The sequence below is a fragment of the Fistularia commersonii genome, chromosome 26 (genome assembly GCF_037954325.1).
Source record: "Fistularia commersonii isolate RoL2024-O1a breed Wild chromosome 26, RoL_Fcom_v1.0, whole genome shotgun sequence".
Taxonomy (NCBI): Eukaryota; Metazoa; Chordata; class Actinopteri; order Syngnathiformes; family Fistulariidae; genus Fistularia; species Fistularia commersonii.
The window spans coordinates 4,444,055-4,471,802 of record NC_141309.1 but is presented as its reverse complement, the minus strand read 5'-3'; the positions used below and the strand labels follow the sequence as shown (position 1 = coordinate 4,471,802).

General features: G+C 42.7%; 1 protein-coding gene across 4 annotated transcripts; it reads right to left on the bottom strand.

The window, feature by feature from the left end:
* Nucleotides 1-365: 365 nt before the first annotated feature.
* LOC147218286 (transducin-like enhancer protein 1) lies at nucleotides 366-22,306 on the bottom strand. 4 transcript variants are annotated; one of them, XM_086174200.1, is made up of 20 exons: nucleotides 22,095-22,306; nucleotides 21,639-21,739; nucleotides 20,599-20,662; nucleotides 19,823-19,867; nucleotides 15,859-15,921; nucleotides 15,633-15,737; nucleotides 11,095-11,314; nucleotides 10,886-10,902; nucleotides 7,977-8,090; nucleotides 7,794-7,847; nucleotides 7,390-7,539; nucleotides 7,171-7,309; nucleotides 6,074-6,273; nucleotides 4,904-4,980; nucleotides 4,520-4,769; nucleotides 3,811-4,058; nucleotides 3,354-3,501; nucleotides 3,053-3,203; nucleotides 2,727-2,803; nucleotides 366-2,348 (listed from the first exon to the last, which is right to left on the bottom strand). In XM_086174200.1, exons 1-20 carry the CDS (start codon nucleotides 22,116-22,118, stop codon nucleotides 2,241-2,243), a joined length of 2,355 nt encoding a protein of 784 aa, XP_086030326.1. In that variant the 5' UTR covers nucleotides 22,119-22,306; the 3' UTR covers nucleotides 366-2,240. The 4 variants fall into 4 exon arrangements, with proteins under 4 accessions (XP_086030326.1, XP_086030327.1, XP_086030328.1 ...); XM_086174201.1 differs by having other exon boundaries at nucleotides 11,095-11,311; XM_086174202.1 differs by having other exon boundaries at nucleotides 15,663-15,737.
* Between the last annotated feature and the right edge of the window lie 5,442 nt (nucleotides 22,307-27,748).

Here is a 27,748-nt window from a genome sequence, read left to right as displayed (position 1 = left end):
AATGAAATAAATCCCTCAAGTTCGTGTGCAACACTGAATAACATAAAATAAATGTAGCTCGTTGTGGCAACTGGACTTGATTTTCTTCACTTGAAGATGTTTCACCCCTCATCCGAGAGGCTTGAGAGAAATGAAAAAGCCTCTCGGATGTGGGGTGAAACATCCTCAAGTGAAGAAATTCAAGCCCAGCTGCCACGACAAGAAGATTTCGACAAGAATTCACCATGACCTGGATGACTGAGAACCTCCACAGACAAATAAATTTAGCCTTAGTATAAAACCGATAAATGTCCTGCAGCTAAGTTGTACTGTCTGTTTGTGAAGTCCTGAGGTGCTTGTGTACAAGGAGGGTCAGAAAACAATGGTTACAAAAACACATTTATTATCTAGACTTTTCAAATCGTTTTAGATAAGCTAGAATTAAGACCATTTAGTATATCTTCTGACATTTTTTCCCATGTAAAAGTTGTACAAAAAACAGTTTGGTATTTCTAAAGAATGTCCTGTAAGAAAAAAAAAAAAAAAAAAAAAAAAAAGACATATTTACATTTTTACAAACATTCAACAGACAAAAATAGATACCTATGCAAATGTCTTTAAACGTAAAAGACAATTCTGATTAATCATCTAATCTTGTTTGTAGTCTGTGTTTGCGAAACATATGAAATACTCTTTAAGGTTTGAAGAATATGGCTGACACACATGACCACAGATTTAGTTTAATAGTTGCTGTTGATTTGAAAACCAGGTTGGGTGTTGAACTGCAGTTGCAATCTTTGTCTATTAAGCAAGGTTGAAACCGAAGTAAAACATCCTATTTAAAAAGATATAAAGGCAGGGCCGGGGTGAGTTGGCCATTCTTTTTGTTCATTTAAGCTGAAGGGATCATTTTATATTCAAGACTATTAATCACAAGCAATGTTTCATTGAATATCTGAATATGGAGCAAAATTCAATAATTGTCAGTGGTGGTAACAATATGAGAATTACTGAAATACTTTTATTCAGGGTTTAGTTGTTGCTCACTCTAGTATTAAAAAACAACATCTTTAGTCAATGAAACATTTCTACTGCAAAGCGTGAGGAATTAAACACGAAGAGTCTCAGTACAAAGAAGTATGATGCTGTCCACCTCTTTCAAATATAGCTTTAAATGAGCATTTCTGGAAATATTTCCAAAAGTTCGCAAACAGCGACTCTCGTGTGAAAAAATGTGATCGACTCAAAAGGAAAGCGGAAAAAGGGAAGTCCGTGACACAACGGCACGACCGATCGGTCAGACTTTTCTTTTGAGATGTCATTAATTGATCTTGGATCATAAGAGATGATACAAAGTGTAACACGAGCTTGATGGATTACCAAGAGATCCTTTAGTTGGGTGATCCAGGTCCAGGGGCGCTTATTTGGTTCGGTGAGCTGTTTATCATCCATAACTCGGTATCTAAATGCTTTTTTGGCTGCATTTGGGAGATCTGCGTCCCACCGGAATCGATCGGACACATCACTGCAATCCATGTAGTGAGTCTGTATGGAAGTTCTTTAGGTACTCTGTACCAAGTGTGTAGGTGGGCAACCACTGCAATTCAGTAAGTAATGACTGAACTTAGTGTTAAGACAGCAGAGTTACTATTCAGACAGTGTAGGCGTATCAGAAACAAAAGCTGAGCTTCTAAGGTCAAGAGTCAGCGCAGAGGACTCGGCAGGCTGTGAGCATTGTCTGGACCAGAAAAAAAAACAAACAAAAAAATAACAAAAAACTTTTGCATTCACAGTCTACAACGTTTACCCATCTGTCCATTTGCCTCTCCGTACCGGCGTTGCGCTAATGTGGTGGTGCCCGTCTTCCCCCTTTTGCTCTTTCTTCCATTTGTTTACAAATTTACCCAGAGAATGTAAAACATATCCAATGCTCAGCTGGTCCCACTTTAATAAATGCAGAAGTCATTTGGTCCCTGTTATATATCCCAGTGCAGTCTTTGGCAGGGCAGAAAAGAAGTGATCACTGACCATCCCTGCTTCCGTTAGCATCCAAGCTTTCAAAATGAATTCCAGTCTCCAAATGGAACAATGTATTCAAGCACAATGGACATGTGCACATAAAATGTTCTTCTTTCCAAATTTCCTCGCCAGACCAGAACAACCTTTCCCCATCAACGTCAATTTCTAGTTCAAAAAGAACATGTCAAGAAGGTACTTGTTATGTGGAATGAAAAAAATGCTCCTGCTTTCATCCCGTATTTTTAGTAGATGACTTCATAGACAGTGGCCTTCTTGTCCCCTGAACCAGTGACAATGTATTTGTCATCCACTGATATGTCACAGCTTAGAACTGAGGAGGATTCTTTAGACTGCAGCAGAAAAATTAATATCAAGTCAGGCAAAAGAAATTGCTAAAACATGTTTAAGATCGTTCTAAGACAATAAAACACATCATTGCTGCTGTGTGGATGTGAATTGCTTTAGAACATGCAGTACAGTTATATAATAACAGTTACAATAATTACCGTCAATACAACAGAATAGGTAGCAAGTGATAGTGTCTAACATGGAGCAAAGAGAGGGCTATACAACAGCTTTTTATTTTTAATAAAAAACAAAATTTCATTTGTAATGAATGAATGAAATTAATGCATGGAATTCTTCAAGGCAAGCATTATAAAATTTCAGTGCATCCACAGATTGATAATATTGAAGCAATCTAATGATCTATGACTTAATTTACCAACCTGGAATATGCTGGCTCCATATGGCGTTCTCCATGCGTTCAGTAAGTTATCCTTTCCTGTGCTCACAAACCATTTTCCTGGATAAGCAAATGTCAAAGACAGAGAGTTCAGTGTCAGACAAACAAGTGCATCATGACACGAGGCCCTGCGTAGCACGTTTAACTTATTTTTGAAATCCATGTGAAACAGAACAGAACTCTGGATAATAGCCTAAATCACATAAGGGTAACACTAATGAGGAATAATCTGGTCTGTCATTGCATATTTAATTGAATTATATTAAAGAGACTTCTATTAAATATACAGAGACCGATTTAGATGCCTACCACAATAAGCAAACTGCAGGGAGAGAACGCAGCTCTCATGCAGATGAAGCTGGTATTTGTCAGGCTTGGTGACATGAAGGACCTCAACATTGCTACTCTCCATTCCAACAGCAAGCCACTCTCCGGTTGGACAGTAACCGAGGGAAAAGATCTAGAGATGAGAAAAGTAATGTCGCCTTCATTAGTGTTGATCACGTGACCAGTTGAAGCTTCCAACAAACTTAACATAAAATCTTGTTCATTCTTTTTTTTTTTTTTTGACATCGCTCTGGTATAACGAGATGGTCATCTGAGTCCACACCTGTGATGTAAAGTCGTGCTGTTGCAGCTGCCGTCCCTCTCTCAGATCCCAGGAACGGACAGTGTTATCCAAGCCGCCAGTCCACAGCTTGGTGCCATCATTGGAAATGTCAATACAGCTGGCTCCATCTGTGTGGCCCTGGAACTGCCTGCAGGGAAAAGACAGACACACACACACATACACACAGAGGTACATACCAACAGACAGATGAGATACAATTCAAAAACCAAAAATACATTCATACACTGGGCATCAGGGCGCTGGGGTAAATAGCATCTAAAAATCTTGTGATATTGCCAAATTTACTGTGCATCATGTTATCCTAAGTGTAAAATTTTCAACAATTAATAAATTGCAAAGAGCCATAGTAAAAACCAAACACCCATCTATTTTTACTAATTTTCTTTAAAGAACAAATATACTAGGTTTCTTCTGGAACCAAAGAAAACAAACTTACCTAACCAGTGTCTGATTGTGTAAATCCCAAACAGCAATGTTGCCATCGCTGCAACACGAGAAGCAGACCTTGGAGTCTGGGCTGATAGCCAGAGCGTAACATGCTGGTGCTGATGATGTTAACTCTGCCTTAATCCTTGGTGTGGGTGTGGCCAAATCCCAGATTGACAATGTGCTGGCTTCACCTCCCACAATCAACGTTCGACCATCAGGGAGAAGACGGCAAGATCGGATGTAATTGTCTCGGTTCTGATGGGGTGCACAAACATTGCATCAGGAAAATTCACATGTAGAAACATCTTGTATCAACTGCACTTCTACCACAATGGAGTCTCTCTTGTCTGATACGTGTGTGTGTGTGTGTTCTCTCGTTTTCCCAACAGCTGTTTATACACTTCACTTTAAACATGATAATTGTAAAATAAAATGTAATTGCCAGTGTCCCAAGAAAATGCAGTGTTTAGTTTGAAGTCTCTCGGATGAGAAATGCTCATTGGTCATCTGTCAACTGTGCAAATTTGCCATTATGTTTTACAAGACTCAGGTGTTCTGTTTATTCATCATTAAGTTCTTTAGGGTGACATCTTTATCAAATATCATCTGAGTCATTTGTAAAACCGGCAGTTGTTTCAAAACCGGTTACTTTGTGCTTAAGAACATGGCAAGCAGCAACCAACAGCAACTATTATCACCCTACCGGCTTCACTCACCAGACAGTCGAGCTGTGATACAGGGCTCTTGTTGCCAGGGTGACTAATGTCCCAGACCTTGACACAACCCTTCCCTCCAGTGTAAACGTGTCGAGTGGGGTTACTGATGGTAACGGCGCAAACAACCTCTCCGTGGTTCAGTGTGTTGATCTGGCGGGCATGGCGAGGGATCCCCGGGCCTACCAAAGCATCCGGAGGAAAAGGAACTGGCTGCATTTGGCCATCAGCTGCCACATGGAAGGAATAGGCACTGATGATACATTATGGGGGAAGACAGCAGAAAATATAAGGTTACGGACAGAGAATAAACTTCAAACATTTACTACTTAGACGTGGGCGCGGGTTCTACAAGGAAAGAATTGATCCTCTCTCGATGATACTTACGGTTTGCCACCTGGGATTCCTGTTAGATTGGGAGGCATTCCAGGAACCCGCATATGGGGATGAGGATCAAAACCAACCTTGATGAGAGAACGCAGACATTTTATGAGCGCAGGGCAAACACTTCCATGGCAAAACACACACGGGGCAATACTACCGAGCATACATCCTAATGAACACAAAGCAAACGGACGCTCTTCAGCACACACACCCTCTCAATTAGAATGACAAGTATAAGGGTTAGCAAACACACAGAAGCAGAACTGTCAGTGTATGTCCAGCCCCTCCGACACACACAAACACACACACGCAGCTGTTTCAATCTAATGTGGCCCAGACACAGACAAAGATGGTGGTCTTAATGAAACACTTTAATGATAGCTGAATACAAATACAGCTTAGAGTGACGAGGAAACCAATGCAATAGCAGGAAATCCATTCTTTTAAAACAAAATAAAGCGATACAACTTTGAAACATTTCAGGATTTAAAATAAACAGTGTTTTATATCCGTGGACTTTATTATTAACAACACTTGAAAATTGGGTACAGAACTGTGAATCACAATGGGGACTGAGGAACAATTAGAGTTTGCCAAAAGAAATTAAAAATATACTGCTGGGATGGTCCATGTGAAAAAGGGAAAAATCAGTCCAGTGGGTTTTAATTTGAATCACACACACACACACACACACACACACACACACACACACACACACACACACACACACACACACACACACACACACACACACACACACACACACACACACACACACACACACACACACACACACACACACACACACACACACACACACACACAGCAGCATTCTGTGACCTACAGTTAACTAATTTATATAGTAGCATATTTTCGGTGAAATTGAAAGTCCTCAGAGGACTGTGGTGATCAGAGAATATCAAAAGAAAATGAAACTGAAAAAAGTATACAATTGGATTTGAGCTTTAAAAAAATCTTGGGTAAGCTATCGCACGGAGTTTATTGTCAATAAAATATATTGATTGATCTTTCACCTTCACAAATAGCTTCTATCTCTGAATTGTCATAGGTGATTATCAAGCTTCACTTATCAGCCTCGGATTTTCAGGACGTTTTCCTCATGTGTTTTATTGGTGCTGACATATTAATTATCATGGTATCTGTTCCACTCACCATAGGTGAACGTCCATATGCAGCTACGGCGGCAGCAGCAGCGGCACTCATCTGAGGTGAAATGTTGTGTAGTCCGGCAGCATAGGCTGCGGCACCTGCTGCTCCAGCAAGCTCTCCGTTCATCCCTGCTGCATGTGGCAACATACTAAATGCACCTGGATATGGACCCGGCACTGCCAGGGGAGTCCGGAGACCTGCAGCTGTGAAGTTGATGGAATAACAGCAGAAAAAAAAAACAAGGACAACATTTACACTGTTGAAGAAAAGTAACATTCAAATCCACTGTATATTTTGGATTGAAAGCTGATCATTGAGCTCGAGGATAAAGGCAAAGAAGATTGGCGCTAAGCAGCAATTGTTTGTAAATTGAATGACAAATACCTTATCTGACACCTTATCCCATTGACGGAGCATTTTTCTAACAAACAGAAGGCAACCCCTTTTATTTATCCAGTTGGCATTACCTACGATATTCTACAGGTGTGCGAGGAAATTCGGCATTGTCCCATAAAAAGGCAGTCAGAAAGAAAAATATGAATGTAACACAGCCTTGGTGTTCGAGGATCATTTGGTATTTTATGTTGCATGATGTTATTTGAGAATAGCAATATTATATTAATAAGAAACAACTTCTGCCAGAAAAGCAGCCATTTAAACAGCGAATGACCACTTTCAGGATTTCATTAGCTATTAAAGGGACCTTTATCCAAGATAATTTGCAATGAGACCACCATTTCACAGGGTATCCTTAGCTATTATTGGCTGGTGAAATGTCTGGGTTGTACTGGTAATAGCTCCAGCCCCCCACGACTCTGGCTGCAGGATACGTAGTATTCCGATGGATCTTATGATAAAAATTTAATAAGACAAAATATGTTTGAGATTATCCCTCGGGCCCACTGAATGACAAACGACATTGACATGACAACAAAGGCAGCTAAGCAAGGAAGCAAGAAAATCTCTTGAAAATGATGCAGGCTTGAAATGTAACCAAAAACCCTGACCAATTATTTATTGTATGATAGAAAGCAAACTAAGTAAAAAGACCACGAATCAGACTCCGAAATGTGCCTATTCAATAGATATTCTGGACGTACTAGGTGGATGCGGGATTTCCATGGAGGGAGGTTTCGATAGACTCGGCCGGATACCGGGTGTGGAGCTGGGACCGGGGGTGGCATCACCTCGGGGTGTTGGTGTGCTTGACTTTAGCCCAGGTGTTCCTGCTTTATCCCGCTGCAACACAGAGATGTTTTATTCCACACGCACACACATACACACGCGCACAAACACACAAACAGGTCAGAGTCTCTTACCATTGCAATCTCTTTGGATTTGAGTGAGGAAGAGCTAGCTGAAGAGGCAGTGGAGGCTGGACTGCAGGGGTCTTTCTTGAGAAGGCGTGCTTTATCGAGGCCATTCTCTCTGGGGGAGGGAAGGGGTGTGCCACGTGGGGAGGCTTGTTCCTGGTGGAAGGATTAGGATGCAATTAATTAACTAAGACCGGAACCCCTGTGGAATGATTAATGTTACCATTTTAGAGGATGTCAGTGATATGCAAATATAATGGTGATCTTAGAAAGGGCTGTCTTCCAAAAACTACTGTGTTGACCGAGTTCCAAGTTGTTGGGTTTTTTTTTTTGTTTTTTTATATCAGAAAGCCCCCCTCCCAAAAAAAACTAAATGTTGAACCACATAACAGACAGTAAGAATGACTGACCTCATTTGAGACGTCCACGACTAAATTATCATCACTTTTTTCCCCATCACTATCCTGCAAAGGGAGACATTCAATTAGCAGCAATCAAGATGTGGTTTCTCTTAGACAGCAAGCATACTATTTATTTCTCATGCAGATATGCGCACTGAAATGTTGCAGTGTAACAGGAAATCTATCTCTTACGTAGTGGCTCGAGTCCTTGTCATCCACTTTACGTTTTTTGTTTTCGTTTGAAAAATCAGGTCCGTTCCGTCGCTTATCTGAGTTCCTAAGACTTTCTGGCAGCAGAGAGTTACTCTGTAGATGAAAGAGGGAAAGATTAGGCCGGACCATAGTGGGGTGATAGAGCAGAGCAGGGAAATAAAAGGAAGTTAATGGATGGCCATGAAAGAGCATGAGGAAAACAAGATTAATGACAAAGAAATAGCCAAGACAGTCTTGACATTTACAGTTCAAGTCATGCTTTGTTTATGCATTCTGCATGAGCTCAGCTTAGCCATCTACAACTAATTACAGCACTGTTCAGTCATGTGTGGTGCAGGTTAGAAAAATAGACCCTTATTAGCCAATAGGTTAATAGTTCGCAGAATTAAGCACCAGTGACACTCAAAAAGCAACCTCGTTTCTCACTTGACCAAAACTGGTCACAGCAATACACAAACACATGCCTCTGAAGTTGATGATTACATTAAGTGGCTCTCAAAGTGCTCCCTCTCCTGGCTCTAACGAGCTGCATTGGCTCCGAAGCATATGAGTGTGTCAGGGTGTGTGTCTGTGTGTGCACACAATGTGTAATTGACTGTGAAAGCCGGTGTGTATGATGGAAGTGTGTAACAAACTGTGTGTACTACTCTTTTGTCCCTCTGTCTCTCACTACACATGCACAGGCATATATGCGCACACATGCACTCGCATGTACGTGGGCGTGCATGCACGCACGCACGCACACACACACACACACACACACACACACACACACACACACACACACACACACACACACACACACACACACACACACACACACACACACACACACACACACACACACAGGCCCCCCTCTTGCCTCCTGACCAACGGATCCCATTGTTAATGGATTAAAGCTTCATGTTGAGTCCATTATAGTCTCAGCCTGTCAATGAAATGTGCATCCAACATACACAAACACACATGCGCGTGCACACATTAAGCGACTGAGTGAGCCAGCGAGCACTGGGGCTTTGACGGCGCACAGGGGGATGGGGGGTAAATCAAGGAGGAATAGCTGTGAGAGGAGGAGGGTGAGAAAAGGGGGAAAGGGAGTGGATGAGATTAGAGGACAGAGAGGATGGAGGGAGGGTGTGAGGAGGAGAAGAAAGGGTGACAAGAGACGAAGGAGAGAAAGATGTGGGGGGGTAGAAATCTGTATTCTGCCCTTTCCTCCCCTTCCCTCCAACTTCCTCCCCCTTTATTGAGAGGTTTAGTGAGCTGAGCACAGAAGCACTGACCCGCAAAACATAAGCAATTTCCCCCCCTCAATCCAGCCCCTGTTCACCTTTAGCACTCTCTCTCTCACATGCACAGGCAGCTAGCTAGTGTGCGCGCGCGCGCGCGCGCACACACACACACACACACACACACACACACACACACACACACACACACACACACACACACACACACACACACACACACACACACACACAGTGTCATATGACTGCTGCACACCACCCCTTCGTAAACCCACCCTTCTCAGTGGTGGTGATATTAAACACAATGAGACTCTTTAAGCGCGGGATCAGGAGCGATGGGAGGGGGAGAAGGGGGTAATCTGCTCGCTGAGGTGTTAAATAGGCACAACAATGCAGGCTGAGCGGAAGGTGTGCGTGTGTGTGTGTGTGTGTGTGTGTGTGTGTGTGAGAGTGTGTGAGTGTGTGTGTGTGTGTGTGGGTGGGTGTCTCCGTGTGACCATGCTAAAAAGCTCAGTTGGAGGAGGAGAAAGGAGTTCAGAGCAGATCTAGGGCAGAACTAAACAGGCAATCCAAAGCTTTCTCCAAGAGAAAACACACATAAACAAACACACACACTTTGAAACTGACGACCAGAAGTATTAAACTCTACAATGAATGCTATTTTCTTTGAAAATCGTTAAAAATCCTTCTAGATAGCCATATATTTTCCAATGGGAGCAATTATGGGATCGGGACATGGGAGCAGACTCATCTATGTTCAAATTGAAGAAGTTCTAAGTTTTATTAAAATTACATAATATAACTTTCACTCGGATAAACATGCCACCTTCTGCATTTTTCCACTTAACTCCCCTGCCTTTGTTTTCCTCCACTAAGAATACCAACTCACAAGTTTATTAAAAATGGAGAGAAGTGCAGTACATGCTGCTGGCAAGGACTTGGTTTATAAAAAAGAAAAAGGCTTATCATTTACAATATTGGATGAGCGGCAGAACAATTTGTAGAGCCTTGGCAAAAGGTTACAAACAGTCTTTTCAAACATTTGCAATGTGAAAACTCTAAAATAAACAATATAGTAATAAAATAAGGTGTGTGCAATTGCGGCCCAAAATGCACTCTATTTTCTCTGGTTACACCTAGCGAGTCTTTCATGAAAGAGCCGCACTGTAATCATACACTTTTGAAAGGATGGAAGAGAAAACCGGTACATTATGGAAGTATAAGCAAACTCACTTGAATGTTAAAATATGTTACTCCAAGAGCATAAAGTATGTCTGCTTTGACTTGTGCTAATGAACCCAATTCTGATTTTCATCATGACGAGCGGTCCTTCAAGAACCTCATTCTGGTCTTAACAGTGTCACCTAACTCAAACAGTGGAGTGTGAAGTTACTCCTTTTTGTAAACTAAGCATTCTAGCATACTCCTTACCAGACCCATTTTATTTGACAATTTGCAATGACGCGATATGAAAGAATGATCTCAAGTAAGCTGTAACAAACTACAAACTGTAACAAACTACATTCTGTGTTTGGGTTGAGTTTCAAATGAATGCAAAGAAAATCCAAGGACTTTATGGCAGACAAAATAATACGGTTTGTCAGAACACTAAATATTTATGCAGATAAAGTAAGTACTTACTGTTCCAGGCTCCCGGTCTAATATCGTTGGAAATTGGTGCATGATGTTCAGTTAATGGCGTTCGGTCATCATTTCCAATCAAACAAAACAAAACAAAACTACAGTTAAGAAACACAGTCTGTAAACTGAATATAAAACAAAATCCTACATCCTGAATTCCCAGTTTTATCTGATGCGATGTTGTGATGACGGAGGGCGTGTAAGTTCACCTCTGAGGTGCTCCGGTCCAGAAGAGTGCGAGTCTGGCCCCGACAGGTGGGGCTTTTTATCGCCACCATCTTTCCCTGCCAGGTGAGGCGGAACGGCTCCGAGGGCTCCTGAGAGAGCCAGAAGACCAGCTGAACCACCTAACTGAGAGGGATGGAGGCCTGCAGGATGGGGTGTGAGGGGCACTGGTGCTCCACCATGGTTGTGTGATAGATGCTGCTGCTATGCAAAAGAGATAAAAGAAAGAGAGGGCAACTAGCATGAGGTTGTGTCAAATGAGGAAGAAGGACAATATGATTAAGGGATAACATAGTATGCATTTTAGCCAGTGTTAAGTAGTTTGGCTGAAGATGACAATGTACTGCAGATTAAAAGTCTTTACCGGTTATAATTAGCATGTAAAGCAGAGAAAAGAAAGCAGTGAAAACACATTTAAATGCCAGGTGTAAATGCACACACTTAGAGCTATCCACTTGTGATTGAATTAGTTAGGAGGCCTCTGAGAGCTATTACTACTCAAGACTGCCAAGTTCCCATGATTTACTGGCCACCTGCTCAAAGTAAAGAGTGACATCCTGCAGCCAGCAACAACCTCGCCCCAGGACTAACTTAAGATAGTCCAGCTATTATCCGTTTTGAGAGACACTGCTGGTCATTCCAAAATCTGTTGTGGGAACATGAAAAAAATATTGTGCAACTTTCTGGTGTGCACCGGCTACTGAGAAAGACAACTATTATTGTTGTCTCTATTCTTGCTTGTCATGTTGCGCTTAATTGTCTCAATCACAACGAAGAAGCACAAAACCGTGTCATAGATGGGTGAAAAATCAATGGGAATCTGCAACCAAATCAATTCAGATTCCCAGGCCTATTGGAAGCTCTGAACAGATGGGAGAGGTTTTTCTGTCTTGGTTTACACCACTTCAACAAGCTGCTGCCATCTACAAGGAGGTGAACAAATCTCACACACACACACACACACACACACACACACACACACACACACACACACACACACACACACACACACACACACACACACACACACACTCACACACACACTCACACACACACACACAACCCCCCGGGGTCAAACACTGAACAATACTGACAGCTGGGATCACAGCCCAGGGCCCGAGGATGTGGTGGAAGAATGGGGGAGGGAGATTGGGAGGAAAAGGAGGTGGGTGATTGGGGGGGGGTCTGGGGGGGCAGCTGCTGCCTGCACTGTCAGGTCTTGTGAGGGACTGGGGCGGCTAAGGAGGGATGGGAGAGAAAAGGAGAGAAGAGGGTCAGGGAGAGAGCGAGAGTTTGCTGGCAGCCCTTCTCTCTCTTTCACACCAAATCAGGGGCTCATCTGAGCGTGAAATTCCTTTGTGTTCCAAAACATCATTATTGCCTTCTCAGACAGTAGCCGCGAGAATCCAAGCTCAAAGATTCGACGTGGGGAGGGGAGGAGGAAGAGTAGAGGGGGGGGGGGGGGGCGCAGGAGGCAACTCGGCGGGGTGGAAGGAGTGCTGAAGGTCAAACCGACTTTTATCTCACCTAATTGACTAACCCACTCCTCTGCCCCTGAGCCCCTCGCTTGTCGTTTCCTTGCTATCCATCCTTCCTTCTGTGTGTCCTGGCCCAATGAATGGAAGTAAAACAACAAAATAGTCTTGCAGCCTCAACCCAAAGCCTGCTTCTGCTGGCGCGCACACACGCACATTTCCAGACTTGGCTTGCCATCAAAACAGTCAAACATAAACACACGCATGTCACACTTGATCACACTAACACGCATACACAGTCTCGATAAACAAGGCAGTCACACACACAGACACACACACACACACACACACACACTCTCTAAAATCAACCATCCTTCCATCGCCTGTTGTTTTCCGGGGATAACAAAAACACATGCTCCGCTACACACCGACACAAACAGATGCAAAAACACACTCGCATGGAAACACAAACAGAACCCCTGATGGGAGCAAATGGAGGAGAAATATTGGTGGAGGCAACGGGAGCATAGTTTGTCAAGGGATGTTAGTGTGAGCTGGTGCGTATGCATGTATGTATGAGTGTTGTGTGTCAGTGTGAGCAGAGGCTCGGGCAACATGCTTCATTACACTCATTTAACTCACAAACGGGGTGAATGACAGGCTGGCGTGGGAGACGGGAGGAGAGGGGAAGAGTAGAGTGTAAGGGCAACGCCACAACCCCCCCTTTTACAAACACTGAAATCCTGCAATTAAGACTCAAAAAGCAACTGCCAAATCCACCTCTCCCCCCATCACACACAAACAGACCCCTATCAGTCCACGCCAACTAACAAGCCAACCTCACATCTCTCCAAGCCTGCGACCCACTCTTTGCAATGCTAAAGCGCTGACGACCTCCCTTTCCCACATTCCCCTTAAACTCAATTACATAGCCTCCCCTCTTGCCAGTCAGGTTTCTCTTGGACCTATCAAGGTGAATATTCTGAAAAATTCAGCTGTTAACCAAAATGTAACTCAGCAAAGCGCTATTCATTTGCGCATTGTAACTAAATTGCCGCTTAGGTTTTTTTTTTTTGTTTGCTTACTTGCTTGCTTAAGATTTCATCGCTCATGTAGCTCATGCCAGAAGAGCTGGTCATCGTTCATTATAGACTGCTGACACCTTTTCAACAAACACCTCGCCATGAAAAGACTTTCTCCCATTCAATCGCTATTTTTTTTCCCTCCCAAACCCATACTCCATTTCTATCCAAAGATTTAATTCAATTACGCAGTAGACCTCTCACAGGTCCGGCTCATAGTTCTGCTATGACTGATATGTTGACAGGACCTGGTCATTTACAGTAGAAATAATGTGGTAACGTGAGAATTTAACCAAGTGCATATCTTTTCGAATGCGGTAAAGTAATTTGCAGGGATACGATTACTAAACCCTGTGATTTCTTCACTGTTCCATACTAATTAATGCCCATTCTGCTACCTAGTGTTGTTTTGTGCTTTCATAGGCTTAACAGTGCAATTCTGCTGCATAGGCAGGTTGAAATTAATGTGTGTGTGTGTATGTGTGTGTGTGTGTGTGTGTGTGTGTGTGTGTGTGTGTGTGTGTGTGTGCATGTATGAGTGAGTGTGTGTGTCTGTGTGGAGAAAGTGCCCCAAAAAATGATCAAACCACGACCTAAATTGATTCAAGTGTAAAAATGGAAGTTCAGCAAAACAAATGTTTGCTCGATTCTTTTATTGTTTTTATCTGGATAGGCTGTTTTGCATAAGCAATCAAATGAGTATAAACTTTTCAAAAATCTACTGATTCCTCTATGCCAGATTTTATTTCTAATTAAATCAGGCAATGAAGATTGTATTATTCTACACTAGTCAAACACAGATACCACCATCTACACAACCACACACCTAGAAAACAGGTCAAATCCAAGGCTCTCCAACTACACAGAAGTTAAGAGGGGCTTTAATGTTTCCAAATTTGTGATGAAACCAATGGGGTATATATAATATGTTATATTGACTCATACAGTCTGTTCTGTAGGAGGTTTTGGGATAAATCCGTGAAGCACTTAAACTGATACATCTTTGTATGAAGTACTGGTCTGCCTGTCTGTGCACTGAACATTCAGGGTCAAATGACACAGACTCCCTCACTCAAACTAAACAGGGGTTGCGCTGTCTATTTTCATTTCCTCATCAGTCACTGAGACATTGAAAAAAAATTACCAAAAGTTACCAATCCGTTATGAAATACCAGTGTGAAATAAGTTTGACTGTCACGTAAAGGATCGAAGATGTTGCGGCAAAAAGTACCAAAACAAAACTTTGGGGGAATGAGTTAAATACAGAATAATGTATCTGACCAACAGACATTGCAGGGTCACTGAGGAGACTGAGTAACACTCTCAGCCTCGAGCATGCAAGATAGCAGCACACGTTGTCCTACCAATAGCACACACTGACAAATTCTTTCACAACAGTTCAAGCACCTTCCATACTGAACCAAGTATCATATCGTTTCAGTTAAAGTGTTGAAGTTTCTCCTTTCTTTGCTGATCAGATTCATAACAAGTAATCAACGTGCTTTACTTACTCATCTCTCTCTATATGTGTGTTACATGTTTATCCATAGATTTCACCTTTCAGCTTGAAGAAATATTGAAAAAAATGACAATGTTTTTTTTTCATTTCTGTAACATAAACCATCATATATCAAATATTGTTCTGAATTATAGTCCTGCTCCAATTCATTTTAAATCGGTTGTATTGAGCAGGTACCAGGACTAATATTGAATCAACTCATTGAGTGACAGGCACACCCTGCTGAGAAAAGTGTTTAACAGACTACAATAACACGTACTTTTGTTCCAGCCTTTTTTAACAAAAATCTTCGATGCAAGTGCACAAAGACAAATACATGCCACGCTGAAATTTATCGACAAATACCAGGATATGATATGGATGGGCTGAAAATCTTCACAGACATAATTCAAAAACACATACAGGGAAACTTGATGTATGTAAAGTGGAAGTAGAGGTATACACACTGTAGGTGGAAGACCTGGCAGTCCACGTACCCCGATGACTGCATTGAGCTCTGCCATGGTCACCTGTTTAGCCCGCTCCACAGCCTGCACCACCTGTTGCTGATGCTGCAAAATACAGTCACACATAACCCAAAGAATATTACAGGCCTGTCATGAGAGCAAGCAGAGACAATTAGCGAATAAATTGGGTAAGAAAACATCTAAGGTTCAAAGCAGGCATTCTTACCTCCTGTGAGAGAAAGGGGATGACTTGTGCACAGATGGTGTTTAGTCTCTTGGCAATCTCGGTCTGACATGGGGAGGAAAAACACAAGACAGAGAGACTTCATTGTTAAGGCCATGATTACATTCATTTAGGAAAGGCAGCTGTTCAGTAACACTAATAAAGCATCACAAGTGCAGACAATAAAAACACAGGAGAAAACTTTGGAGCATTCCCACAAACACATATCTATATAATCAACGATTTACAGACACACAGACACACTTACGTGTAACGAGATTTTCCTTTCTAATTATCAGAGTGAGCTCAAGTTTCTCTCTTGTCTGATACATTTTATTTTCGTTTTTCGCTCAATCCTTTCTGCTGTTGTCCCTTTTCCCATCAGCACTTAAGCATAATCTCATTAGCTACTAACTTCGTTTGCTTTCCCTGTGTATCCATGCCAACACATCCGTCTGGCCCCCCACCCTTGAAGGTGGCTAGAATTGGCTGAAACCAGATACTCCCTCTGTGGCATCAAATCAGATAAGAAGAGTCATATTACATATCACCCAATCAAATTGATTCAAAGAAGGCCATGGTGAAGGGGGAATTGGAGGAGCCATGAAATGCAGTGATGTCTCAACAGCATCCATAAATAGATACATACAAAGAATATGCAAGAGGTTTGCTATGTTACATTGACTCGAATCAAGCTTTACTCAAACTCTCTCAGAAATAACAAAAACTAAACCAACAAACTAAGATGTATCTCTAGTTTTTTTTTCTGGAGTATGTGTTGGAAAACTGGGATTTCACTTACTTTGAAAATTTAGAACCTACAAAGATAAAACTGCGGTTTCAAAATGTGAGAGGGTTGAATAAAGTACCTTCAATCCCCAACTTACTGCAGATCTGCTAGCAGCCTCTAGGGTCATGGCAGTTCAATCTGATAGTCTCAATAATTAAGCTAATCAAATTAAACATAGCTGTTTGAAGTGCGGACAGTGCAAATTTAAATGAAATGTCTTTATTAAGGTGTGTAAAAACATTTCTGGACTCAAGAAAAAGACAATATATTCATGTTTCTATCTGGTCACCCTTTAATAAAGCCACCCTATTCATAGACCTAATACAGGTTAGATATCTACCAACGACCTCACCTTGCATGAATATTATTGGTTTATAAGCATAGCTTTGCACGTCTGAAATCAGGTTAAGGATAAAGCACTTCCTTAACAAAGAGATATTCAAGGAATATATAGCTGAAGGTTTCTGTCAATAAAAGAAAACTGTAAATCCTTACAACGTTATTAACACCGCGCCCCCATGCCCATTTTACTCCGATAATACCTATGCATGCTAGCATCCTTTCTTAGTAATTGATTCATCAATCACAGTAATCCCTGGCTATAAAAAACTTAAAGTTGACAGTTGGCTGCAGTTGCAGTAGACAATGCACAATTACGCATCCACTTGTCAAAGTTAAATATTCTGCACTCGCCTACCACGAACAAGTCAAATCTGCTCTTTGGTAGGCTCCATCAAAAGCTTGGCTCAGATACATTTAAACATAGAATGTTGAGCCATTATTCCCAAATCTCTGAATTAGTGCTCCAGTCCACCCGATCAACACATTCCTGCTTCTCTGCGTTAGACTGAGGGAGATTATTGGCATACTTTCAACCGCGACGAAACCTCCATCGTAGCCTCAAACACTAAACTTCCATGTAACGTACATCAGTCTTATCCGTTCAACACATTATTAATGCCACAACCTAAAAGAACTATTTTAGGCTGGCTATACCTGCACTTCCATTCCTGGAATACCAGGTTGTAAGCCTATAATTAGCCTTGTATAAATGGCTCACCGATGAAGCAACCTGAGAATAGTCTGACCAACAACTATCAGGTAAAATTAGCTTTTCTAAGTAAGGAAGCTCAATCCTGGTGCAAAATACAGGATTTCAAAGGCTTTCAGCATTTTAAGAATATCGGAAACTGCACATTGTTATAAGTCAGCCATTTTGAATACATTAAACTCAAAAAGTACAAACCTAGGTACTCAGTGAATATGCAGGGCCAATCAATTGACCTTTTCAGAGTGGTAAGACATAAAACCACTTCAGGGAAAACCTGTTCAATTCAGCAGCCTATGCATGAAATTTTGAGTCGATTTGAATTGATAAACGGTCGTGAATGATAAGCTAGTATCAACATTGATTTGCGTGTTTTGCTGTGTTTCCTGGAAGGCAAACAGAATGAGACTTTATTGCAAAAAAATGCAACTTCTTGGGTCATTTTTGGCTGATGTTCTTTTCCTGTGATTATTTGATTGCTTGCCTCCAGTGAACTCGACATGGTAAAATACCGTCATGGCTAGTTGATGAGTAACAGCGCGTAAACCACTGTCACTGATTATTGAAGAGTTTGGCGAAATATCTTTCAGATGTTCATTGCAAAGTGCTGGATTCCAGTCTTGGTGTTGGTGAATACAAACTTCATGAATCCAAGCCTCAAACAGTTAGTAACACTGAAATGTCTGGATGTATCTTACACTACAGAATTGTTTGGTAGGTTGTGGTCCATCACAGGAATAATGAAAAAAAAAAAAAAATCAATCGCAAAAAGCAAGGATACCCGCGCAAGAATCTATTTTTGAAATTGGTTAATTACCAGAAAGTTATCATACAAGTGAGTGAGATTAGAAACGGGAGATTTCCAAAAAAAATGCAAATGAGCAAACGATGTGCGAACAGAACAGGCTTCCCATCACACATAATTGGAACCTTATAGCTACAATACACATGCACACACCCGCACATCCCCAGCAGGAGGTGGGTCGTTAGTCTGTATTCCCCACACCCCCCGCCTACAGAAGCTTGTTGCTCCGACAACTGCAGCCCCAAGCTAATGACCTCCCCTGGAGCTTTAGTGTGTGTGTGTGTGTGTGTGTGTGTGTGTGTGTGTGTGTGTCTGTGTGTGTATACAATGGGAAAAAAATGCACCTCACTCACATTGAAAGAACAGTAGCTTCACATGGACATAGAATGAAAGAGAAGGGAAGAAGGTGTGGTGGGGGGGTGATGGCGGTGTAGCACTGTGGAAGGAAGAAGAGCTCCCACAGTCAGAAAAGGAGAGTTAAGAGGGAAGGAAGAAAGAATGGGGAGAAATTAGAATGGGCAAATAACACAAGGGGAAGAGAAGATGAGAGGAAAGTGGAAGAGACAGAGAATGGCCCCCACTCCTAAGCGAAGCAGCCAGGCTGATCCACCTCCAATTTCCTCCTGTCTGACTGGTCGATAACTGTGGTAATTACTGGTAAACGCTTGAAGCCCTGCAACACCCCGGTGGGGAAATCTATGTGCGTGTGCGAGAGAGAGTGAAAGTTTGTGCTACCTAAAAAGGTAGTAAGGTTGTTAACCACGTGAGTATGTCTGCCCTTCCGTCTTTGTCCGCGTAGGTTTGCGTGTATGTTCTATGCTTCCAATAAACATTGTATGCCTTTACATTCCAACCTGAGAGTGGAACTGTTTATTGCAATAATCAAGTGACTTGTGATATTCGAGATTTGGTGCATCTGTCTTGCTGTGTGTTTATTGATGTATGTGCTCTTCCCTCTGGAAGGTGGAGCTCCAGTGTCTCTACTTTGCCGGCCTCACCGTGATCAATTCCTCTGCCCTCCCCAGCCCTGCCCCTCTAATGTAATAAAGCGGGCCGCTCCCCTAGACAGCACCAATCAATCTACAGAGCCATTCATCCTGCCTTTGGGCTCAGCCGGCCGGCCCTAACCGGGGAAATGGAGACAGAGATCCATCGATCACCGACACACACAAACACGAACACACACCCAGGCACGAATACTTAAAATCACACAAACAAACTCACATTTGCACAACAAAGGCACATGAAGAAGCACAGGCGGCACATGCGATAGACAGAGACGGGCTTGAGAGAAAATATAAGGCGGACTGATAACCATCCATACCTGTTTGTGCATTTCAATGTTGAGGCCATAAGACATCTCATAGTACTGAGGAGGACAGGAAGTCAGATGTTAGATAAGTGTAAGGAAGGATGAAATAAAAGCCCTGATAACTCTGAGTCAACCTTAAAGATAAGGAATTTTGTTGAGAAACGTCTGCATGCATTTTTCACAATCAGCATTACACCTGCTTCAGGCAACAGAGCTTTCATATTGTGGCAATAAAAGCCTCCTACAATCACAACATGTGATACAAAACAAAACCTAATACATCATGGGACTATATTATTTGGAGCATAACTGTCATGTAATCGAAATAACAGATTGTGAATTAAGTATGATGATAATATACTATGGGGTGTCAGTGATTACCATTCCTAGTATATTCTCCATCATGCTAAAGGATTATTCACCTGTATGAACGAGCCTTTGCTTGGTACGTATGCATGGATGCATAAATTACGGTAATCTCCAAGGGTAAGCCGCCATTTGAAAGATAGAGTTGATGGGTATCACGGTGAATTCTACATGTGATTTATAAAAAGTTATTACAGTCTTCAATTGAAGACTGTTGCCCATTACAATATCTGAGTGAGAAACCCCCGGAAAGATGTGCAATGAAAGCAAAGAGTTTTCCTCTAAATGTGCAGCTTGTTTCCATTCTTTTGTTCAGCCAGTTAACGTCATAACATACAGACCTGTGTGCAGAATGTAACTCCAGGACAACCAGGAGTATTTTATGATTGTGGGACACAAAATTTAAGAGAAATCAATCTCACCATGACATAATGTCTCTGCATCTCGGTCTTTTCACTGGCCAGCTTTTCACACTCCAGCTTAAGACTGAAAAACACAACGTGGCAAAATTTATTCACACCGGAAGTTTGTTGGTTGGACCAAATTCCCACGGAGCCGACTCATTTTCCCACTGACTGAAGCTTTACGACAAAATTCATTGCCTCATGACGATGGGTCATTGAGCTGTTTCAACCCAAGTTTTAACACATTTGATAGCCATTTATTTTAGCCAACAGATGTGAGGTTTTCTGTAGCACACACATCCAAAGAATAAACATTGGAGACATTATGCGAGCAATTTGTTGATTGTATTATAGCTTTAGATAACAGGGGAAGGAAGTATGCCGCTCATTCGAGGGGATGCACTCCCCTTCTATGCTCCATTTCCTGATCATAGATTAAAGAAGCTATAAATGCAAAGATAACCCGAGGCGTTACATCGAGAAAACTGAAGTGAAATGGAGAATATGATTCTTCCTGTTGAATCATGGCAGCTACTGTCTGCTGCCATCATTCGTGTCTGCAAGTCAGGATGTGAACAGGTCACCCTGTTTGCACCTCAGTAGCTTTCACCTGTTGCCCTCCTCCACCCCCAACCAAAGAGCACAATTTAAAAAACATTTATACACCCGGGAAAACAAGTAAAGCGGGACTCCTCGCGAATGCATCCTTTACCGACACACAACTATGCACACACCACGCAAGTGAAAATAAAGACTGATTTATGAGAACCCCAAACCCACACGCCACCCATCACCAAGAGTAAGACCTACCGCAGTGTATGCACTAACACAGAGTTTGCTGCAAGCATACGCTGTTGTGCATGTGAACACGATCCATGTTTATGAGTAAGTCTGAGGCCAGAGTTGGGGTTTTGTTCATTATGGTAAGGGGGGTGACTGTGGTTATGGTGAGGTTTAAGGGGTTGGAGTGGGGGGGGATGACAATGAGACAATTGGCTGTCCTGTCCCAAAGAAAAGGCAACACTTTCCGTGTGAATGAGTGCGCTTGTAATATCCACCTGTGGTACTGAGCCTGCAGAAACTGGAACTCCTCCTTGATGCGGTCCAGTGACTCTGGGATGGTGAACTTGAAGGGTTGGCCTGGAGCCTGATGGGGCGTCTGAGACACACACACACACACACACACACACACACACACACACACACACACACACACACACACACACACACACACACACGCACACACACACCAAAGTACCTTATTATGTGTCTCACAATATGCATGGGATCCGCTCCAGGCTTGCATGTAATGTCAACAACTTTTCATTATCATTCGTTAATAAACAAACAATGTTATCACTTTGCTGCTTTAGGCAGATGCAAATTGGCGAGGGAGAGCGAGAGAGAGAGGGAAGGAGAGAGAGAGAGAGAGAGAGTATGATTTGAACATGGTGAGACAAAGAGGGAGCTCTAATGTTATTGTCCGGGTTGCGGTGGCCGGATCGGGGTCTTACCGGGTGTCTTCCCTGGGGAAACATTGTTATCTCAGTCAGGATGCGCCCGCTTCCTCCCTCCCCTCCCCTCCTCGCTCCTTCGGAGGGATCAAACTGGGGTGAAGTGAGGCTACGAGAAGCTCCGGATCACGAAGACAAACCCATATGCTCTTCTTCTACTTCTTCTTGGTTGTTAATTTGAAGAGGGGGAAAAAAAAAAATAATAGCCAAGTGTCCGGTTTGATGGGAACCCCCCCCTCCCACCCCCCACCGCCGCTCCTCGAGTGTGTCGCGTCTCTCCGGCGGCTCCGTCCTCCCCGCTCTGCCGGTAGTGCGGTCGTAAATCAAGCGGAAAAACACGGGAAACGGTTCATTGGCTTGAGGCGGGTGGAGAGGAGAAGAAGAAAAAGAAAAAGAAGAAGGAGGGGGTAAGAACCAGGTGAGAAATAAAAGGGCTGAGCCACCTCAATCACTCCGGCGTTTGTTTTGTGCGGGATCCAGCGTATTCCGTGCGGAGCGCGCCGAACAAACAGAAGGTCGAGCCGGGACTATTTCCACGGGCGGAAGGACCCGCGGCCCCGGCATCAGAAACAAATCCACACGGGTTAATTGCAGCGAAGAGTCCTGTCCCCCCCCCCCCCCTCGACACACACCCACACTTGACTCGTTGGCGGTCGAACAGTCAGCGAAAAAAAAAACAGAAATGTTTACTTCCCACCGAGTTCGAATGAGAACACGCTCCTAAAAAATGTTTCGGGAGAAAAAGAGGAAATCTGTTGTTAGTTTTGATAACAACAACTCCCACCGCGGAGGCAGCGGCCCGTCGTCCTGCTCTGCTTTACCTCAATGGCAACTTTCTCACGCGGTTTCACGCTCCGAGCTAACCGAAAATGTCGGACCTGCCCACAAAACGGCCGCGGACCAATCAGAGTCGCCAGTCCACGTGGGGGAAACCGATGTGGCTCTGAAATCTGACCAATGGGCGCGCTGTAAACTGCCTCGACTTCGTTGACCCGGTTGAGCTACACGGATTCTGGCCAATGGGAGCGCAAGGGGAAGCTGCCATTCCGGAGGCGAGCAGGGCGGGCAGTGCCGTGGGTGAAGGCAGGTCTCACCTGTCAATCAAAGTAACGTGGGTTCGGCTTAGTCAGGCGCGCACACACACACACACACACACGCAAACACACACACACACTAATCACTTTGCACACGCAAACGTGCACACACACAGTGACACAAATACTAGCTTTCTTTGTAGGCTTGACTGCTGTGAACCTTCATAACAAGTGTCATGGCAAATCAACTCAAATCTCTTCCTCTTCTTGCAGTCTTTGTAATATTATACGGTGCGTACATTCAGTCAGTAGCCCTCACACATGTTTGCATTTTACACTTCTCTTAAAAAGGAGATTTTAGACTAATTTGTTAGTTACCAGATGCCCCAACATTAAGACGCTCAGCTTCTACAAGCTCATGGCTGTTTTGATCTGCGATCTGCTCATAAATCGAGATATGACTAAAGTTCAGCTGTCACTGGTGTAATTTGTGTGAAACAAACTCGGATGCCGTCTCTGCAGGCCTGTTGTGTCAGGAACACAACCCTTCAATAAATTTAATCAATTTCGACAACAAACGTAATACAAAACTACAGTAATCAAACAACAAATTCATAAAACTGGGCCAGAACCAACATGGAAATATCAAATGTTTTTTTGTTTTAAAACAAGTTATATCACTTTTTCTTATTTATGTAAGGTCGTCCTACCTGTATTTGTACTTGCATGGGTTTGTGACTGAATGTTTTGCTGTTTACTCTAGCTGCAAGTTTAGCTAAATCTAGAAATATACCATAATCAGTGTTAACATAACATTATTGTGTTTTTTTTTTTTTTGTCTTCACGGGCTCTTTTCTCTAATTGTATGCCGTGCAGCTTGATCTATTATATTCTTAATTTCCCGCTTCTGAAAGAGGAGACAAAGTGGCATGAACTTTCACGGAAGCGTTGCTGAGAAACTCCATATTTCCACTGAGACCCTTTTTCCCCGTCCATATCAATCATAACAGTTTTACTTCATTTTACCCATTTATCCTTTTCACATTGTGAAACAATCACAGCAGGCATTAAAAAAAGAATCACCAAAAAGAGACAAACAAAAAGGGACTATCTGCACTGCCCAGAGAGCACATTGAAAATATAACGTTTTTTTTGTCAGGAACAGTACTAAAATACAAACCGATAAGCTACAGCAGATGGAGTGGGGGTACGTCAACAAGTAAAATGTAAAAATGCAATTTATTTTCTAATCAACAACATGCTTTTCCAGAATTGTGGGCAGATTTTTTTTCCACTAAAGTGCCTGAAAGGAAATGTGTTTTTGCCCATCAGGCTGCTGAATCACATACTTGGAGGTCTGTGGCACCACCTGTCATTTAGTATCCATGGTTGCCTCCATGTAATGAGAAGTGATCATGTAAACTACTTCGACATCTTGTAATTTAAGTGTTTTATACGTCATGTTTTCGAACTAAATAAAAAAAAAACATATTCATCTTCATTTACTTCTGACTAACAACACTTTAAGTACTGGGCATGTAGGTTTCACCATTCATCCCGCACTTGTCCTTGCGTCTTTTTGCGAAACAAATAGGCTAATAAATGGCCGAAATACTAATTGACAAAGATACTGACTAACACCAGATGAGATAAAGTGACCAGTGACTGGTCGGTTGGTTAAAAGTGGGTCGTAAAGGAGGCTGTGTTCCACTTATCCTGTCTAAGCACTACTCTTCATATGGAAAGCCCCTCAGCCCACCACTGACTTGTGATTGGCTTTGAGAGCTTGACCTTTCACCCCGTGACCCACACAACGGCTGATCCAGTGCATATGAGAGACTCCTGACTGTGACCAACCGTGACCTTTTCCTCCAGCTCTCACGAACACACTCACAGGTGCTATGCAGTGGGTGGTACTGTCGGGCCGAGTAATGTGCATGTGCAGCGACGCATTAGTGTGTGTGTGTGTGTGTGTGTGTGTGTGTGTGTGTATGTGTGTGTGTGTGTGTGCATGCTTGATCCCATTTTGTCTTAGTGAGCATTTGTTGACACTCATCTTGACCTCCCCCCACTGTCGCCCCCTTACTCCGTGTGCAGAACCAACCAAATTGTCTTGTAATATAAGCCAGTCATAATGTTTAGCGGTTCGCTGCGTCTGAAGCCTAAACCAGTTAAAGACCGCAGTCCCTTGTTCGTCTGGAGTATTTTGCTCTGTATCATTGTAGCGGAGGCTTATTCCCAGAGAAACAGCGGTTGACAGTCATACTCTCACTCATCAGTAACTCGTAAAGCTACAGATTTCGACCGATCCAGTCTTGATGTAAAAGGAAAACTGGAAATTCACATTTGAAATGGGCCCCGGTCAAACATTTTTAAAAAGAAACCGAGATGTGACTTTCGTTCAATGCTCTCTGTATTCATCGTAGCCCCCCCCCCCCCCTCCGGAGACCTGATATCTGTGAGGTCAAATTCAGTAATTTCCCAATCAATTCAATCTAACAGCCTTGAAGGGGGATGATGCAGATGTCACCATCGGTTCACTTGTTTCTGCGGCGGGACCGATTTTAAACGGCAAGAGATTTTAAACCAGCACAAAGATTTTGCGGTTACTTCTGGTGTACCCCGGTGCCGAAACCTTGTGATGATATTGTACATTTAAATGACCTTCACGAGATTAAGAAGTACGAGACTGAAATCGGAGTCACAAGGTCTGTCTGGTTGCAACACTGCGTGGATAAAAAAAATGAAGAAATAAAGAGGCCTGGCAGCACATTTTGTTAACCCAGACGGTGGCCTCTGCAGTAAATACAAAGTGATTAAGATTATAGGATTAAGACTTAAAGGTAACCATTAATGGCTTACATAGTTAGAAAACACAAGTCCTTCTCAGGAAAGTGTTCTGGGATGACTCGGAATTGAAAGTGTGTGTTACTCCCATGGCTCAAATCTAATCACCGGTGCAACCTGCTGATGTTCTGAAGTGGTCCAAACATCCTTTATAATGAATTTTGCTATAATGATCAGAACAAGAGAGTCTCCAGGTGAATACTTCATTGTACATGAGCTCACCAGGCTCCCAATTTTCTTAACAAATAAACCCCCGGACCACAAATACACAACCTCGCGCACACACATTGAGAAGTTTCTCCCTTTTTTGTCCGCTCATTTGTTTAGAATTGAGAAGCACACAATTAGTCTCTGCTTTGGATGGGGTACAAGGACCTGCCATATAAGCCTCATTTGGTTTGCAAATGTCCCATTTCTATCTGGATTTAGTGGTTAAAACAAATGGCCTCACTTTGTTTTTACGAGGCAGCGGGGGTCTGGGGGGTGGGGTGGGGGGTGGATGAGGGACCGGTGAAGCATGAGCCATGAGCGAGAAGAGGCTATTTTAGCTGCGCCCCGGTCATCTTGCCTGAAGAGGAGAGAAGAGGCTCTTCCAGATAATGACCAAACTAGCAGCTTTGTGTGGGACAGCAAATGAAGTGATCCCACTCTCGGCCCACTTTCCACAAGAAGAGTGTTGATTTGGTGTTGGGAGTCTGCATGGGAGCTTATATGCAAACGCATGCGTGTTGTTGCGGTGTTTGCGATTTGAATGCGCGTCTGTGTGTGTGTGTGTGTGTCGCCCTGCGTTTGGTTAGTTTAGATAGTCTGTGTGTTGTGTGTGTCTCAGGATTGGGTTTAAAGAGTGTATTCATGGTCAGGAGGTGGTGTGTGTGTCAACAGCAGATGATTTGCATGAGGGTTCTGGCTGAGCTGTCCCTCTGTTTTGTTTTGACTCTTCAGTGTTTAACAGTCAGACAGGGGCAACTTTTGAACACCAGAGCCTCGCCTGTCTGCCACTATCTTCATATTTTGGTCAGGCCAGTTGGATTGCTTCATTTTTTTCTCCGGAGATTCAAGATTCTACACGAGAAGAGGCGGGATATAATCTACATTTGTTGTTCCATAGACCCCGGGGCGGACGTATTCCTGATGCGTTTGCTGTATCAAGACCACTCTTCTTGATTCAATATTTAACAAGATCAGCTTTCACCCAAATATCAAAACCAGGTAAGAAAGGCAAACAGAAAAAGTCACGCATGCGGTGACTGAATTTGCAAACAGACCCAGCGTATTCAGAACGAACACAAACTGATCCGACTGCAAAGATACGGAGCCGCGGACGGCCTGCAGGAGCAACAACGGTTCTGTCCTCTGCCTCCAAAATTATTTTTTTTCCAATATCTAATACAGTAATGCATCTGTGTCAGATGTTTATATATAGTGTTAGAAAAGATTAGTGTGCGTCTGTGGATATTTTCATAACTGAAGGGGCTATTTCTTTTTGCTCCGTTTTCCTCTTCTTTCCTTTCCATGTCGGTAGTTTCGGATTAATCTTTGTTTTTTTTTTCAATGTTTGTTTCAAATAGATATACCTTTTGTTTGTTTTCCTGGCCTGGATTCGCCCAGCTGTTTTAGGGTTTTTGGAACGTATGCATTCTCTGTATAATGCCATTGCACTCCTTGCTTTTAAGAGTCATGACTTTTTTTTTTGTATGTTTTTTTTATTTTTTCATCATCATTTTTCTTTTCCCTCGAAAAAAGAAAGACGTCTTTGAAAATGCAGTCTTTCAA